We start from the raw sequence: 11,014 nt of genomic DNA, 5'->3' as shown, positions 1-11,014 counted from the left end.
GTTGCGCACGACCTGGCCCGCCGAGGGCCTGGCGGACGGGCTGAACTGCAGCAGCTCGGCGATCAGGGCCTTGCAGCGCTCCGAGAGCTCCAGGCTGTCGGGGTAGAGAACGCCGCGCTTCTGGCGCCGGGGCAGGCCGGCGATGTCCGAGTCGTCGAAGGGCATGCACCCGGTGACCATGACGTAGAGCACGACGCCCAGGCTCCACACGTCGTATTTCTTGGGGTCGTAGGGGATGCCCAGGAGCACCTCGGGCGAGGCGTAGGCGGCTGAGCCGCAGTAGGTGGTGCTCAGGTCTGGGTAGCCGTGGGCTTGGCGGCCGAAGCCGAAGTCCGTGAGCTTGACGCGGCGCTCATCTGGGCTCAGGAGCACGTTTTCACACTTGAGGTCGCGGTGCACCAGGTGGTGGTCGTGCAGGTAGCGCACCGCGCCGGCGATCTGCACAAAGAGGTCGCGCGCCTGCGCCCCCGGGATGCGCCCGTTGCGCTGCACGGCCTGCAGCAGGTCGGTGGCGGCCGCTTCCATCACGATGTACAGCTTCCCGTTGCACACCTCGATGAACTCGAAGACGTGCACGATGTGTGGGTGCCGCACGCCCCGGAGGATGGACAGCTCTCGTGGTAGGAACTTGTTGACGAAGTCCGGCGGCGCGCGCCGCCGGTCCACCACTTTGATGGCCACGGTGCCCTTGTACTTCTTGGACGTGGCCACCTTCACCTTGGAGTAGCTGCCCTCACCGATTGTGCGACCCAGCTTATAGCCGAGTTCGCTCAGGAGTTTGTCGCCCGACATGGTGGCGCCCGGGGCACGCGGGGGGCAGGAGGCGGCTGCTGTCTGGGGCGGCCGGACTCCGATCTCGGGCCTTAACCCATGGCGCTTGGCACCTGCACACCCGCACCCCCATGGGCCCACTCCCCAGCCCCTGCCGCTGCGGCACCTTTTATTGCCCCGTAACAATTTCCGCCTTGTGAAGTGACCGGGCGTCACTCCACCTGGGGGTGGGGGCCCCGGACTCCTCCCCGGGGGCTCCCCAGCCACCTCATGCTCTGTGACTCATAATGGCCCTGAGTGGTCAGTTTCCGACGAGAGGCCACTAGTAAGGGGTACTGAACGTCACCAGGGAGAATTCGTCCCTGGGATTGGGGTGAGTCCGAATTTGCGCAGCAGCCGTCCCCCAACTTCGTGTACCCCCACCCATGACTGTGCGGAGGCCTGGGCTTTCTGCAGAGCCCCTAGAGGGGGCGAAAACGGGAAAAGGCGGCTTAACTGGGACACCCGACTCGCTTGGGAGTTCGGGGTTTCTGATCGCCCCGCGCATCACCCTGGAGGGAAGGGGAACGCCTTTAGTGCAAGGACCAGGGCGCCCCGGCGCCTGAGTCACGCTCTGTCTAGGGGAAGAGGGAATGAGGACGCCTCGGCCGGGGCCCCGCGGTGCATTCGGACCCAGGCCCGCGCCAGGGCTCTCCTACGCGGTGGCGCAGCCACACTAGAGCCCCGAGTTCCCCTGCACTGCCGGAGACCTTCGCCGGTGCTTCCGCCACACTCTTCATGGCGGAGCTGGCGGTGCGTCACTTCCGCCCGTGGCCGGAAGTGTGGGTCCTGCGAGCATGGCGGCGTCGAAGGTGAAGCAGGACATGCCCCCGCCGGGGGGCTACGGCCCCATCGACTACAAGCGAAACCTGCCGCGTCGAGGACTGTCAGGTCAGTGTCACCCTGTGCCGCCGTCTCAGAGTCCGGGCCGTCGAGGCGCTGCGGCGGGGCCGGGGCTCCGGGAAGGCGAGCGGGCCTCAGTTTCCCCGGCGGTGTGACGGGAGTCGGAGCCGGGAGACCCCTCCTAGCTTCGGTCGTCACAGTAACAGTAGGTGCTGCAGGCTGTCGAGCGCTGACTCAGTTATTTGTTTTCATCTCGTAACAACCCAGAAGGTCGGCCCCGTTCATTCCCTTTTTACTGTGGGTTAAGCTGGGGTTGGTATACCCCGCGCCCTAGCCCTTGGCCACTCTTGGGTTTCACAGGTGGAAAAGCTGAGGCCTGAGAGAGGCTGCGACTCCGGGGTCACCCAGGGCAAGGCTGGGGCCAAAACCCAGAACCGGGAGGGAATCTGTAGGATGTTCTATGCGCTCGTTCTTCTCTGGCAGGAATCCGTAGTCTCGAAATTTTCCGATTTTATTATTAGATTCAACACAGGAAAGTGTAAAAGGAAAAGTAAAGGCGCCCATACTCAGCACCCAGGGTTAACAGAAATACAAAATTCAAAATGTAATTTAAGAGTAATTAATATTGCCTTAACTCATAGAATCTTACGTTTAAAACCTGTGCATGTTTTGTAAATTATGCCTCAATTTTAAAAAATGTGCATGGTAGATAAAAAATGCAATAATTCAGACAGAAGAGTCATTATCAATATCAGGTCAAAACTCAAGTCCTCTCCAGGCCCTTCTTGGTATCCCAGAACTGAGATTGGCAAACTTTTTTCTGTAAAAGGCCAGATACCTATTTTATTGAAGAGACAACCTTTTACAAATGTAAAGGTGCTCTTAGCCGTAGGGCCATACAGAAACAGACTGCAGGTTAGATTTGGCCCACAGGCACTTTTCTCTTGTCCTAGCACACTTTGAAGGAGTACAGTGTGTTGTGAGTCTCCGGGGCCAGCCTGTCTGTTCCCATTTATGCACCTGTGTGGGCTGCAACCAGACCAGGCCTCAAGGATTCCAGCCCCAGGGGCCTCCCTGGGCTCTCCCCTTGCAGCAACTCATTTTTGATGTTTGTTGTTGCTGTTGTTGTTGTTGGGGGTCTCACTCTGTTGCCCAGGCTGGAGTGGCAGGATCATAGCTCACTGCAGCTTTAACCTTCTGGGCTCAGGCAATCCTCCCACCTCAGCCTTCCGAGTAGCTGGGACTATAGGCTTGTGCCATCACACCCAGCTAATTTTTGGATTTTTTTTGTAGAGACAAGGTCTTGCTATGTTGCCCAGACTGGTCTTGAACTCCTGGGCTTAAGCAGTCCTCCCACCTCAGCCTTCCAAAGTGCTGTGATTAGAGGTGTGAGCCACCGCACCAGTCCTCACTTTTATTTATTTATTATTATTATTTTTTTGAGTTGGAGTCTCACCCTGTCACCCAGACTGGAGTGCTGTGGCCGCTCCCGGCCACCGCAGCCTCGACCTGCTAGGCTCCAGCAATCCTTCTACCTCGGCCTTCCGAGTAACTGGAACTACAGGCGCGCGCTACCACGCCTGGCTGATTTTTTGATTTTTTTAATTGTAGAGATGAGGTCTCGCCAGGTTGCCCAGGCGGGTCTCGAACCCGCAGGCTCAGGCAATCCACTCACCTCAGCCTCCCAAGGCACGGGATTACAGGCTGAGCCACCAAGTCCGGCTTTTCACTTTTGTTTTTAAGTCATAATCATGCCTGTTACCTGGTCCTCCTTCAGTTCATGACACAGCAATGACCCCCTCTGCCAGGCACTGCCCTCAATACCACTGCCTGGGGCTGGGTCTCCTAATGGCGTCACCTTTCCACAGATTTTGTTTTCATACATATAAACCCACCCCAGTCATTCCTGGCTGCAGAGGAGTGAGGAAGATACTGTTCTGGTGGTGTAGCCGTTGTTTATGCCACTGCTGAGTGACCACATGGTGCTGGGCTCTGTCCCCAGGAACTCGCAGCTGAGCTGAGGAGAAAAGTCATATCTTGTTGAACTTTCTAGTTGTGGTGAGGCCTGGGATGGCGTGATCCTGCTCAGGCCAGGGGTGGCCAGGGTGTGCTCTGAGGAAACTGCCATGCCAAGAGAACAGCAAGGGCAAAGGCCCTGCTCTCCATCTGCCCCGTGCTCCCAACCTCTGTCCTCCAGCCTCTCCTATCTTGAGCCAGGGACCCCACCAGCCCTCTCCCATCAGACCCGCCCTCCCCTGCTCCTGACATCCACTTCCCTCTCTTTGCCTGGACCATCTCCTCACTCGCTCTCAATGTCCCAGAATAAGCCCGACTGGCTCAGGCCACTTTTAATCCACGCTGCTCCTAAAGTGGCTTCTATTCCGTCCTCCACTCACCTCTCACACCCTGCTTTCCCCTCTTCACTCCCTCGGAGCCCAGTGGGGAGCTCTTTTATCTCATGTCTTTAATGTCTTTCACATACCGTACCATACAGTTCACCAACTGAAAATGTATCTAGTCTACTGATTTTTAGTATATTCACCATTATCTAAATTGAGAACACTTTAGTCACCCCAAAAAGAAACCTTGTCCCTTTTTTTTTTTTTTTTTTTTTGAGTTGGAGTCTTACTCTGTTCCCAGGCTGGAGTACAGTGGTACACTCATGGCCACCCCAGCATCCACCTGCTGGGCTCGGGTGATCCTTCTGCCTCAGCCTTCCGAGTAGTGGGAACTACAGGCACATGCTACCACACCCAGCTAATTTTTTATTTATTGTAGAGATGAGGTCTTGCCAAGTTGCCTGGGTTGATCTTGAACCCGTGGGGTCAGGCCATCTCCTCGCTTCCAAAAGTGCTGGGATTACAGGCTGAGCCACCAAGCCCGACCAACCCTGTCCCCTTGAGCAGTCATCCCCATTTCCCCTCTCCTGAGCCCTTGACAACCAGCCATCTCGTATCAGTAGAGTCACACGCTGTGTGGCCCTTTGTGTCCGCCTTCTTTCACTCAGTGTCATGTTTTTGAGGTTTGTTCACCCATTGTAGCCTGTGTTGATGCTTCGTTCCTTTTTATGGCTGAGTAAAATTCCATTGTATGGATTTATCACTGTCCATTTATCCATTTCGCTGTTGTGAACTACTTTGAACACTTATGTACAAGTGTTGGTGTGGAAGTAGGTTTTCATTTCTCCTGTGGAAAATTTCACCTAGGAGAGGAATTGCTGGGTCATAGGAGAAACTGCCCAGCTGTTTTCTGAGTTGGGGCTACAATTTCATGTTCCCACCTGCACTGTATGAAGTTTCACTTTCTCCACATCTTTTCATATTTTTCTTCTTCTTTTTTTTTGAGTTGGAGTCTCACTCTGTCGTCCAGAGTGAGAGAGCCCAGTCTCGAACCCTTGGACTCAGGCAGTCCTCTCACCTTGGCCTTCCAAAAGTGCTGGGATTATAGGCATGAGCCACTGCGCTGGCCTGTTTTTCATTTTTTAAAAATCATAGTCAAGCTGGACTCGGTGGCTCAGCCTGTAATCTCGCGCCTTGGGAGGCTGAGGTGAGTGGATTGCCTGAGTCCAAGGGTTCGAGACTGGGCTCTCTCACTCTGGACGACAGAGTGAGACTCCAACTCAAAAAAAAAGAAGAAGAAAAATATGAAGATGGGAAAGGAAACTATCGTGCGGAACATGAATGTGCCAAACAGGGCGCGTAGTCATTCTAGTGCATGTGGAGTATCTCACTGTGGTTTTCTGTTTACTTGTTTGTTTGCTTGTTTGTCTCACTCTGTCACCCAGGCTGGAGTGCAGTGGCATGCTCACAGCCACTGCGCCTCAACCTGCTGGGCTCAGGTGATCCTTCTGCCTCAGCCTTTCAAGTAGCTGGAAATACAAGTGCATGCCACCACACCCGCCAATTTTTTGATTTATTGTAGAGACGAGGTCTTTCCATGTTGCCTAGGCTGATCTTGAACCCCTGGGCTCAGGCAGTCCTTTTGCCTCATCTCCCGAAGTGCTCGAATGATACGTGTGAGCCATCATGCCTGGCTTGCTGTGGTTTTGATTTGCATCACTGCTGACTAATGATGCTGAACGTTGTTTTCATCATCTTTTTGGCCATTTGTATATCTATCTTGGAGAAATGTCTGCTTAAATCCTTTATACATTTCCATTGAATTTTTTTTTAAAAATTGAGTTGTAAGAGTACATATTTTGGGTCCCATTCTCCTATCAGATACATGATTTGTAAATACTCCCATTCTGTGAGTTGTCTTTTCAGCGAATTGATGGTTTCATTTGTAGCATAAAAGTTTTTTATTTCGATGAAGTCCAATTTATCTATTTTTTTTTTTGTTACTTGTGCTTCTGGTGTCATATCTATTTTTTTTTTTTTAAGTGAGCACCTCATTCTGTCACCCAGTTGGAATGCAGTGGTGGTATGATCACAGCTCACTGTAGCCCCAAACTCCTGGGCTCAGGCCATCTTTCTGTCTCAGCCTCCCAGTAGCTGGGACTATAGGCACCACCATACCCAACCCAGCTAATTTGATGTTTTGTAAGAACAGGGTCTTGCTATGTTGCCCAGACTGGTCTCGAACTCCTGGGCTCAAGTGATCCTCCTACCTTGGCCTCCCAAGATGCTAGGATTACAGGTGTGAACCACTGTGCCTGGCTTGGTGTCATATCTAAGAAACTTGCCTAGTTTGAGGTCACAGAGTCTGACTTATGGTTTTTTTCTAAGGAATGTTACGGGTTTAGCACTTACATTTAGCCATTTGATCCATTTTGGGTTAACTTTTGTGTGTGCCGTATTAGAAGGGTTCTCTGCTGTGGCTGTCTCTATTTATTGAAGACTGTTTTTCCCCTGTCTTGGCACCCTTGTCCAAAATCAATTGACCATAAATGTGAGGGTTTATTTCTGGACTCTAAGTTCTAGTCCATTGATGAATACATCCATCCTATGCCACTGTACACTGTCTTGTACACACAGCTGTGTGATAACTTTCAAAATAGTGAAGTGCAAGTCTTCTAACTTTGTTCTTTTTCAAAATTGTTTCAGTTATTCTGGTTCCTTGCATTTCCATATGAATTTCACACCCCACTTTCAATTTCTGTAAGTGAAAGGAAAAAAAGTTGGGATTCTGATGGGTATTGCATTCTGAATCTACATCACTTTGGGGAGCTTTGCCATCTGCAGAGTGCTGAGTGCTCCGCTCTGTGAACACAGGAAGTGTTTCCATTTATTTAGGTCTTTAAGAATGGCCCAGACTGGGTGCAATGGCTCACACTGGGATCCTGTAGTTCCAATACTTTGGGAGTGCAAAGCAGGAGGATTGCTTGAGGCCAGGTGTTCAAGACCAGCCTGGGCAACATAGTAAGACCCCATCTCTAGAAATATATATATATTTAAAAATTAGTCAGGTGTGGTGGGTGTGCCTGTAGTATCAGCTACTCGAGAGGCTGAGGCAGGATGATTGCTTGAGCTCAGGAGTTGGAGGCCACAGTGGAGCCATGATCGTGCCACTGCACTCCAGCCCGAGCCACAGAGCCAGACCCTGTTCCTCTCCTCACCAAAAAAGAAGAATGGTTCTGTGCATGCCCCGTACCACCTCCCCCATCAGACTAGTGGCTTCTGAGACACAGACCCATCCTGAGGATCTGGGACCTTGGCCTTGCTGGGTCCTGCGTTGCCCTAAAGCCATCTTCTTCTTTGGAGTTTATCTCACAGATGGGCCTGCGCATAGGTGCCCCTGTGCGGGTGCAGGATCTGCAGGATCTCCACAGGCCATTTGCCACACCAGAGACTCGGGGCTCCCTGTAGCTGTTGAAAAGGACGAGGCAGCTCTGTTGAAAACTCCCATCCAGTGGAGAGAAGGCTGGGTGTCCAGCACAGGCAGACAGCTGGGTCTGGTCCTGAGCCCCTGAGGCCTCTTGAGAGTGTGTACCCCTGAGCCTGGACCCTACACACCCTCAACACCGACTCCCCTGGGACTCAGAAATGTCTTACCCTGAGCTCGTGTATTTATCAGGTGAACTAAGTGAGTAAAAATAGAGCCAGTTTCTCATTTATCTCTGAATCTAGCAAAGTACCAGGCGACCCCTTGCCAGAGCCCAACTGAAGAATTCCTTCAGGACAGGGACGTTAGCAGCCCCGGCAGGCCAGGGCAGTTGGGTCGGAGTAAGGGCTCTGGCCCAACCCCAGGAGGCCCAGGGGTGCCCACTCCCCACCCGCTGGTCGTTTCCGGGTGTTCACTGGCACACAACCTGCCTGAGCTGGTCAGTTTGCTCCAGTATCCACCAGGGCCATCTAGAGAAGAGAATGAGGCTTAAAAGATTTGGGGGTGCAGGACGAGCCAGGGGGTCAGATCACTGGTGGCCCAGGCCTCCCTGAATACCCCAGCAGGCCCCCAGCCCGTCAGTCAGGATTAGAACAAGGCTCCGGCTGGTGCTCAGTAAACATTTATGGTACCTCTGTCCCCCCTGGGGTGCAGGGCAGGGGGTTCAACCCTGCAGGGCCAGGAAGTACCAATACCACCCCTGGGGCCCAGGGGTGGTTGTGCAGCTCCCGCAGGGCACTGTCTGCCTCTGGCAGCTCCTGTGGGCGGTGGCCCGAGCAGCTGGGAATCACCGTGGAGCTGAGACCCAGCCACGGGCACTGTCAGAGCTGCCCTTCCAGGTGGGAGCAACCTGCTGTCCAGGGTTCAAGCAACCTTCCAGAAGATGGTGGAGCTGGGGCCAACCAGCCACTACCTCTAGACCCTTGGACCCTCCTGCAGTCCCTGTCTAGTATATACCTTCCAGGAATCCTGGGGCAGAGACAGAGGAGGCAGCCTCATTCGCAAGAGGAAATTTGCTGGTGTTCCCTGACTGCAGAGCGGATGACAGCCGGCCGCAGCTGTTGCTTCAGACTGCTGAGGAGGGATAGTGTCCTGGGAGGCCAGGGCCCCTCTCCAGACACAGAAAGGGAGGCTGAAGAAATGCGTACCAGCCTGCAGTTGTCACCTCTGGGTGGGGGCCACGGGAGGCTGTCACCTTTACCCTCGTGTGCATTTCTGGAGCATTTGCAAGGCGGGCAGATGCTCCTTCAGGAGAGGAAAGGGGGGGGGCGGTGTGGGCAGCCTGGCCCCAGTGCTGAGCGCACCTTCCCTGCAGGCTACAGCATGCTAGCCCTGGGCGTTGGGACCCTGCTCTTCGGGTACTGGAGCATGATGAAGTGGAACCGTGAGCGCAGGTAAGATGGAGCGACCTCTGAGAAGTGCTCGGCTGGCTGTGGGTGCCTGGCTGTCAGGGCCACAAGTGCTGTGCCCATGTGGTGCGGGTGCAGCTGCCTTTGAATAAAGCTGAGGCCTAGGCCCCGGAAGCTTGCAGGCTGGGACTCAGTGCTCTGTTTATTGGCCCTCATGAGGCAGTGGCCATTCGGGGAGAGAGGGACTAGGGCCAAGTGCCCCCTTCTCATCTCTGTGTCCTGGGCCTGGGGTGGGGCTCACTGCAGGGAACTTGGAAGTAGCTAGCCCAGAGAGGAGACAGGAATGATGCACCGCCCCCCCTGCTCCAGCCTCACACCCTAAGGTTTTTTTGAGATGAATAAGGTTTTGTAAGGTCTGGAGCCCCATTGTGAAGCCCCCTTCACTGAGATCATCAGACAGGGCTGTTTTTAGGCTAAAAAAAGTTTTTCGTGGGCACCCACGCAGCTGTCCACCCTCATCCCAGGCTCCTGTGAGCTCTGCCCAGCCCTTGCCTGCTCCGTCCCTCCTTGCCTCTTGCCACCACCCTCCAGGCTGCCCCTGGCCTCTCCATCTCAACCCTTCCCTGTGCAGCGCCCTGGGTGTCTGAGAGCGGATTGCCTGTCTTCACCCCTCTCAGCCTGGTGTGACCAGGTGGGACTTGTGGGGTTTCGCAGGCGCCTACAGATTGAGGACCTGGAGGCCCGCATCGCGCTGATGCCGCTGTTGCAGGCAGAGAGGGACCGAAGGTAGGGCCTTGGGGCCAGGCTTGGCAGGTCACAGGCCTGACCTGCACCCAGGACAGTGGCCAGCAGGCCCGGGGGACTCTAAGCTGCGTTCTTGCACACAGAGCTGCTGTCACCCTCAAAGAGGGTCAGAGACGTGGCTTGGTGGAGATCTGAGGGGAGAGAACAGGGAGGCATCCTGGAGGAGGGCATGTTGGGGCTGGGGCGGGGTGAAGGGCAGAGGGTGGGAGTTGGCCGGGGGAGGGAAAGGAGAAGGCTGGGGGGCTGGGCTGGCTGCTGGCCTAGACGGGTGCCCTTCTGGGTGCTCAGACCCTGTCCTCATTCCCACTCCATCCCACAGAATCCTGCAGATGCTCCGGGAGAATCTGGAGGAGGAGGCCATCATCATGAAGGATGTGCCCGACTGGAAGGTGGGTGCCTGGCTAAAAAGGCTGGGGTCCCGGCCACCGCAGAGAGGGCGAAGGGGATCACACGGCCTCCCCTAGGAAACCCCGGGACGAAGGGGTGGCGAGGGCCATGTTCCAAGAGGGAAGGCCATAGCTTCTGGTCCATGCTGGGGCCACTGGTCCTGGGGGAGTGAGTCCCAGCAGGCTGTGAGAGCAGCTGTGCCGCACCCTTACCCCTCTGTCCCCACAGGTGGGTGAGTCTGTGTTCCACACAACGCGCTGGGTGCCCCCCGTGATAGGCGAGCTGTATGGGCTGCGCACCACCGAGGAGGTCCTCAACGCCAACTATGGCTTCGTGTGGTACACGTAGGCCCCTCACCTGCCGCCTGCACCCCACCCTCCCCCTGCGAGAGAATAAACGCTCTGGAGACCTGGCCTGCCTGTGTCTGGGGCGTGGGGTAGGGGGAGGCGGCCCAGGCTTCCCGGCACCACGGTCACACACAGCTTGGAGGACTGGGCAGATGTGAAACGGGACGACCTCAAAACACACCTGTGGTTGGACTGGGTGACTCAGCCTGTAATCCCAGCACTTGGGGATTGCTTGAGGCCACGGGTTTGAGACCAGCCTGGGCAGCTTGGCGAGAGCCTGTCTCTACAATAAAAAAAAAGTTAGCCGGGCGTGATAGCGTGCGCCTGTAGGTACGTCTACTTGGACGGCTGAGATGGAAGATCGCCGGAGTCCAGCAAGTCGACGCCGGGGTGGCCGTGAGCATGCCACTGCACTCCAGCCTGGGGGACGGAGTGGGACTCCAACTCAAAAACAAAACAAAAAAAGAGCGCATCCTCCCTGGACCCACCACCAACCTCCGGCTCCCAGGTGCACCTGGACTCTCCTGCCTCCTGCTGGAGCCCTGCCTGTCCAGGTGGGGCGGGGGTCAGCTTTGAATCCAGCCTTCTCCACAGGGGTCCGTGAATGAGGGGCGGGCCTGCCGGGAGGTGATGAGGAGGAGCCCCGTCGCT

The 11,014-nt window shown here is 55.3% G+C and overlaps 2 protein-coding genes across 2 annotated transcripts in view; one reads left to right on the top strand and one right to left on the bottom strand.

The window, feature by feature from the left end:
* TSSK6 (testis specific serine kinase 6) overlaps positions 1–1,017 on the bottom strand; it is a 1,702-nt gene extending 685 nt beyond the window's left edge. Inside the window, exon 1 of the mRNA XM_021713650.1 lies at positions 6–1,017. Coding sequence (XP_021569325.1) covers positions 6–792 — 787 coding nt within the window. The 5' untranslated portion in view covers positions 793–1,017. The remainder of the gene's footprint in view (positions 1–5) is intronic.
* A 566-nt stretch (positions 1,018–1,583) lies between these two features.
* Positions 1,584–10,429, top strand: NDUFA13 (NADH:ubiquinone oxidoreductase subunit A13). The gene is made up of 5 exons (XM_008060563.1): positions 1,584–1,701; positions 8,792–8,870; positions 9,540–9,611; positions 9,949–10,018; positions 10,245–10,429. The coding sequence occupies exons 1-5, from the start codon at positions 1,608–1,610 to the stop codon at positions 10,362–10,364; spliced, it is 435 nt and encodes a 144-aa protein (XP_008058754.1). The 5' UTR covers positions 1,584–1,607; the 3' UTR covers positions 10,365–10,429.
* Positions 10,430–11,014: the final 585 nt, after the last annotated feature.

Source organism: Carlito syrichta, unplaced genomic scaffold, assembly GCF_000164805.1.
Source record: "Carlito syrichta isolate Samal-C Ts95f unplaced genomic scaffold, Tarsius_syrichta-2.0.1 Scaffold304652, whole genome shotgun sequence".
NCBI lineage: Eukaryota > Metazoa > Chordata > Mammalia > Primates > Tarsiidae > Carlito > Carlito syrichta.
Note: the sequence above shows the minus strand (reverse complement) of the source record. Positions and strands in the feature narration are given on the sequence as shown.

Excerpts from the sequence above, each read along its gene's own strand:
- NDUFA13 (XM_008060563.1), top strand. The coding sequence starts at position 1,608 with ATGGCGGCGTCGAAGGTGAAGCAGGACATGCCCCCGCCGGGGGGCTAC. Across the intron at positions 1,702-8,791 it reads GCCGCGTCGAGGACTGTCAG|GCTACAGCATGCTAGCCCTG; the intron begins GTCAGTGTCACC and ends CCTTCCCTGCAG. Across the intron at positions 8,871-9,539 it reads AAGTGGAACCGTGAGCGCAG|GCGCCTACAGATTGAGGACC; the intron begins GTAAGATGGAGC and ends GGGGTTTCGCAG.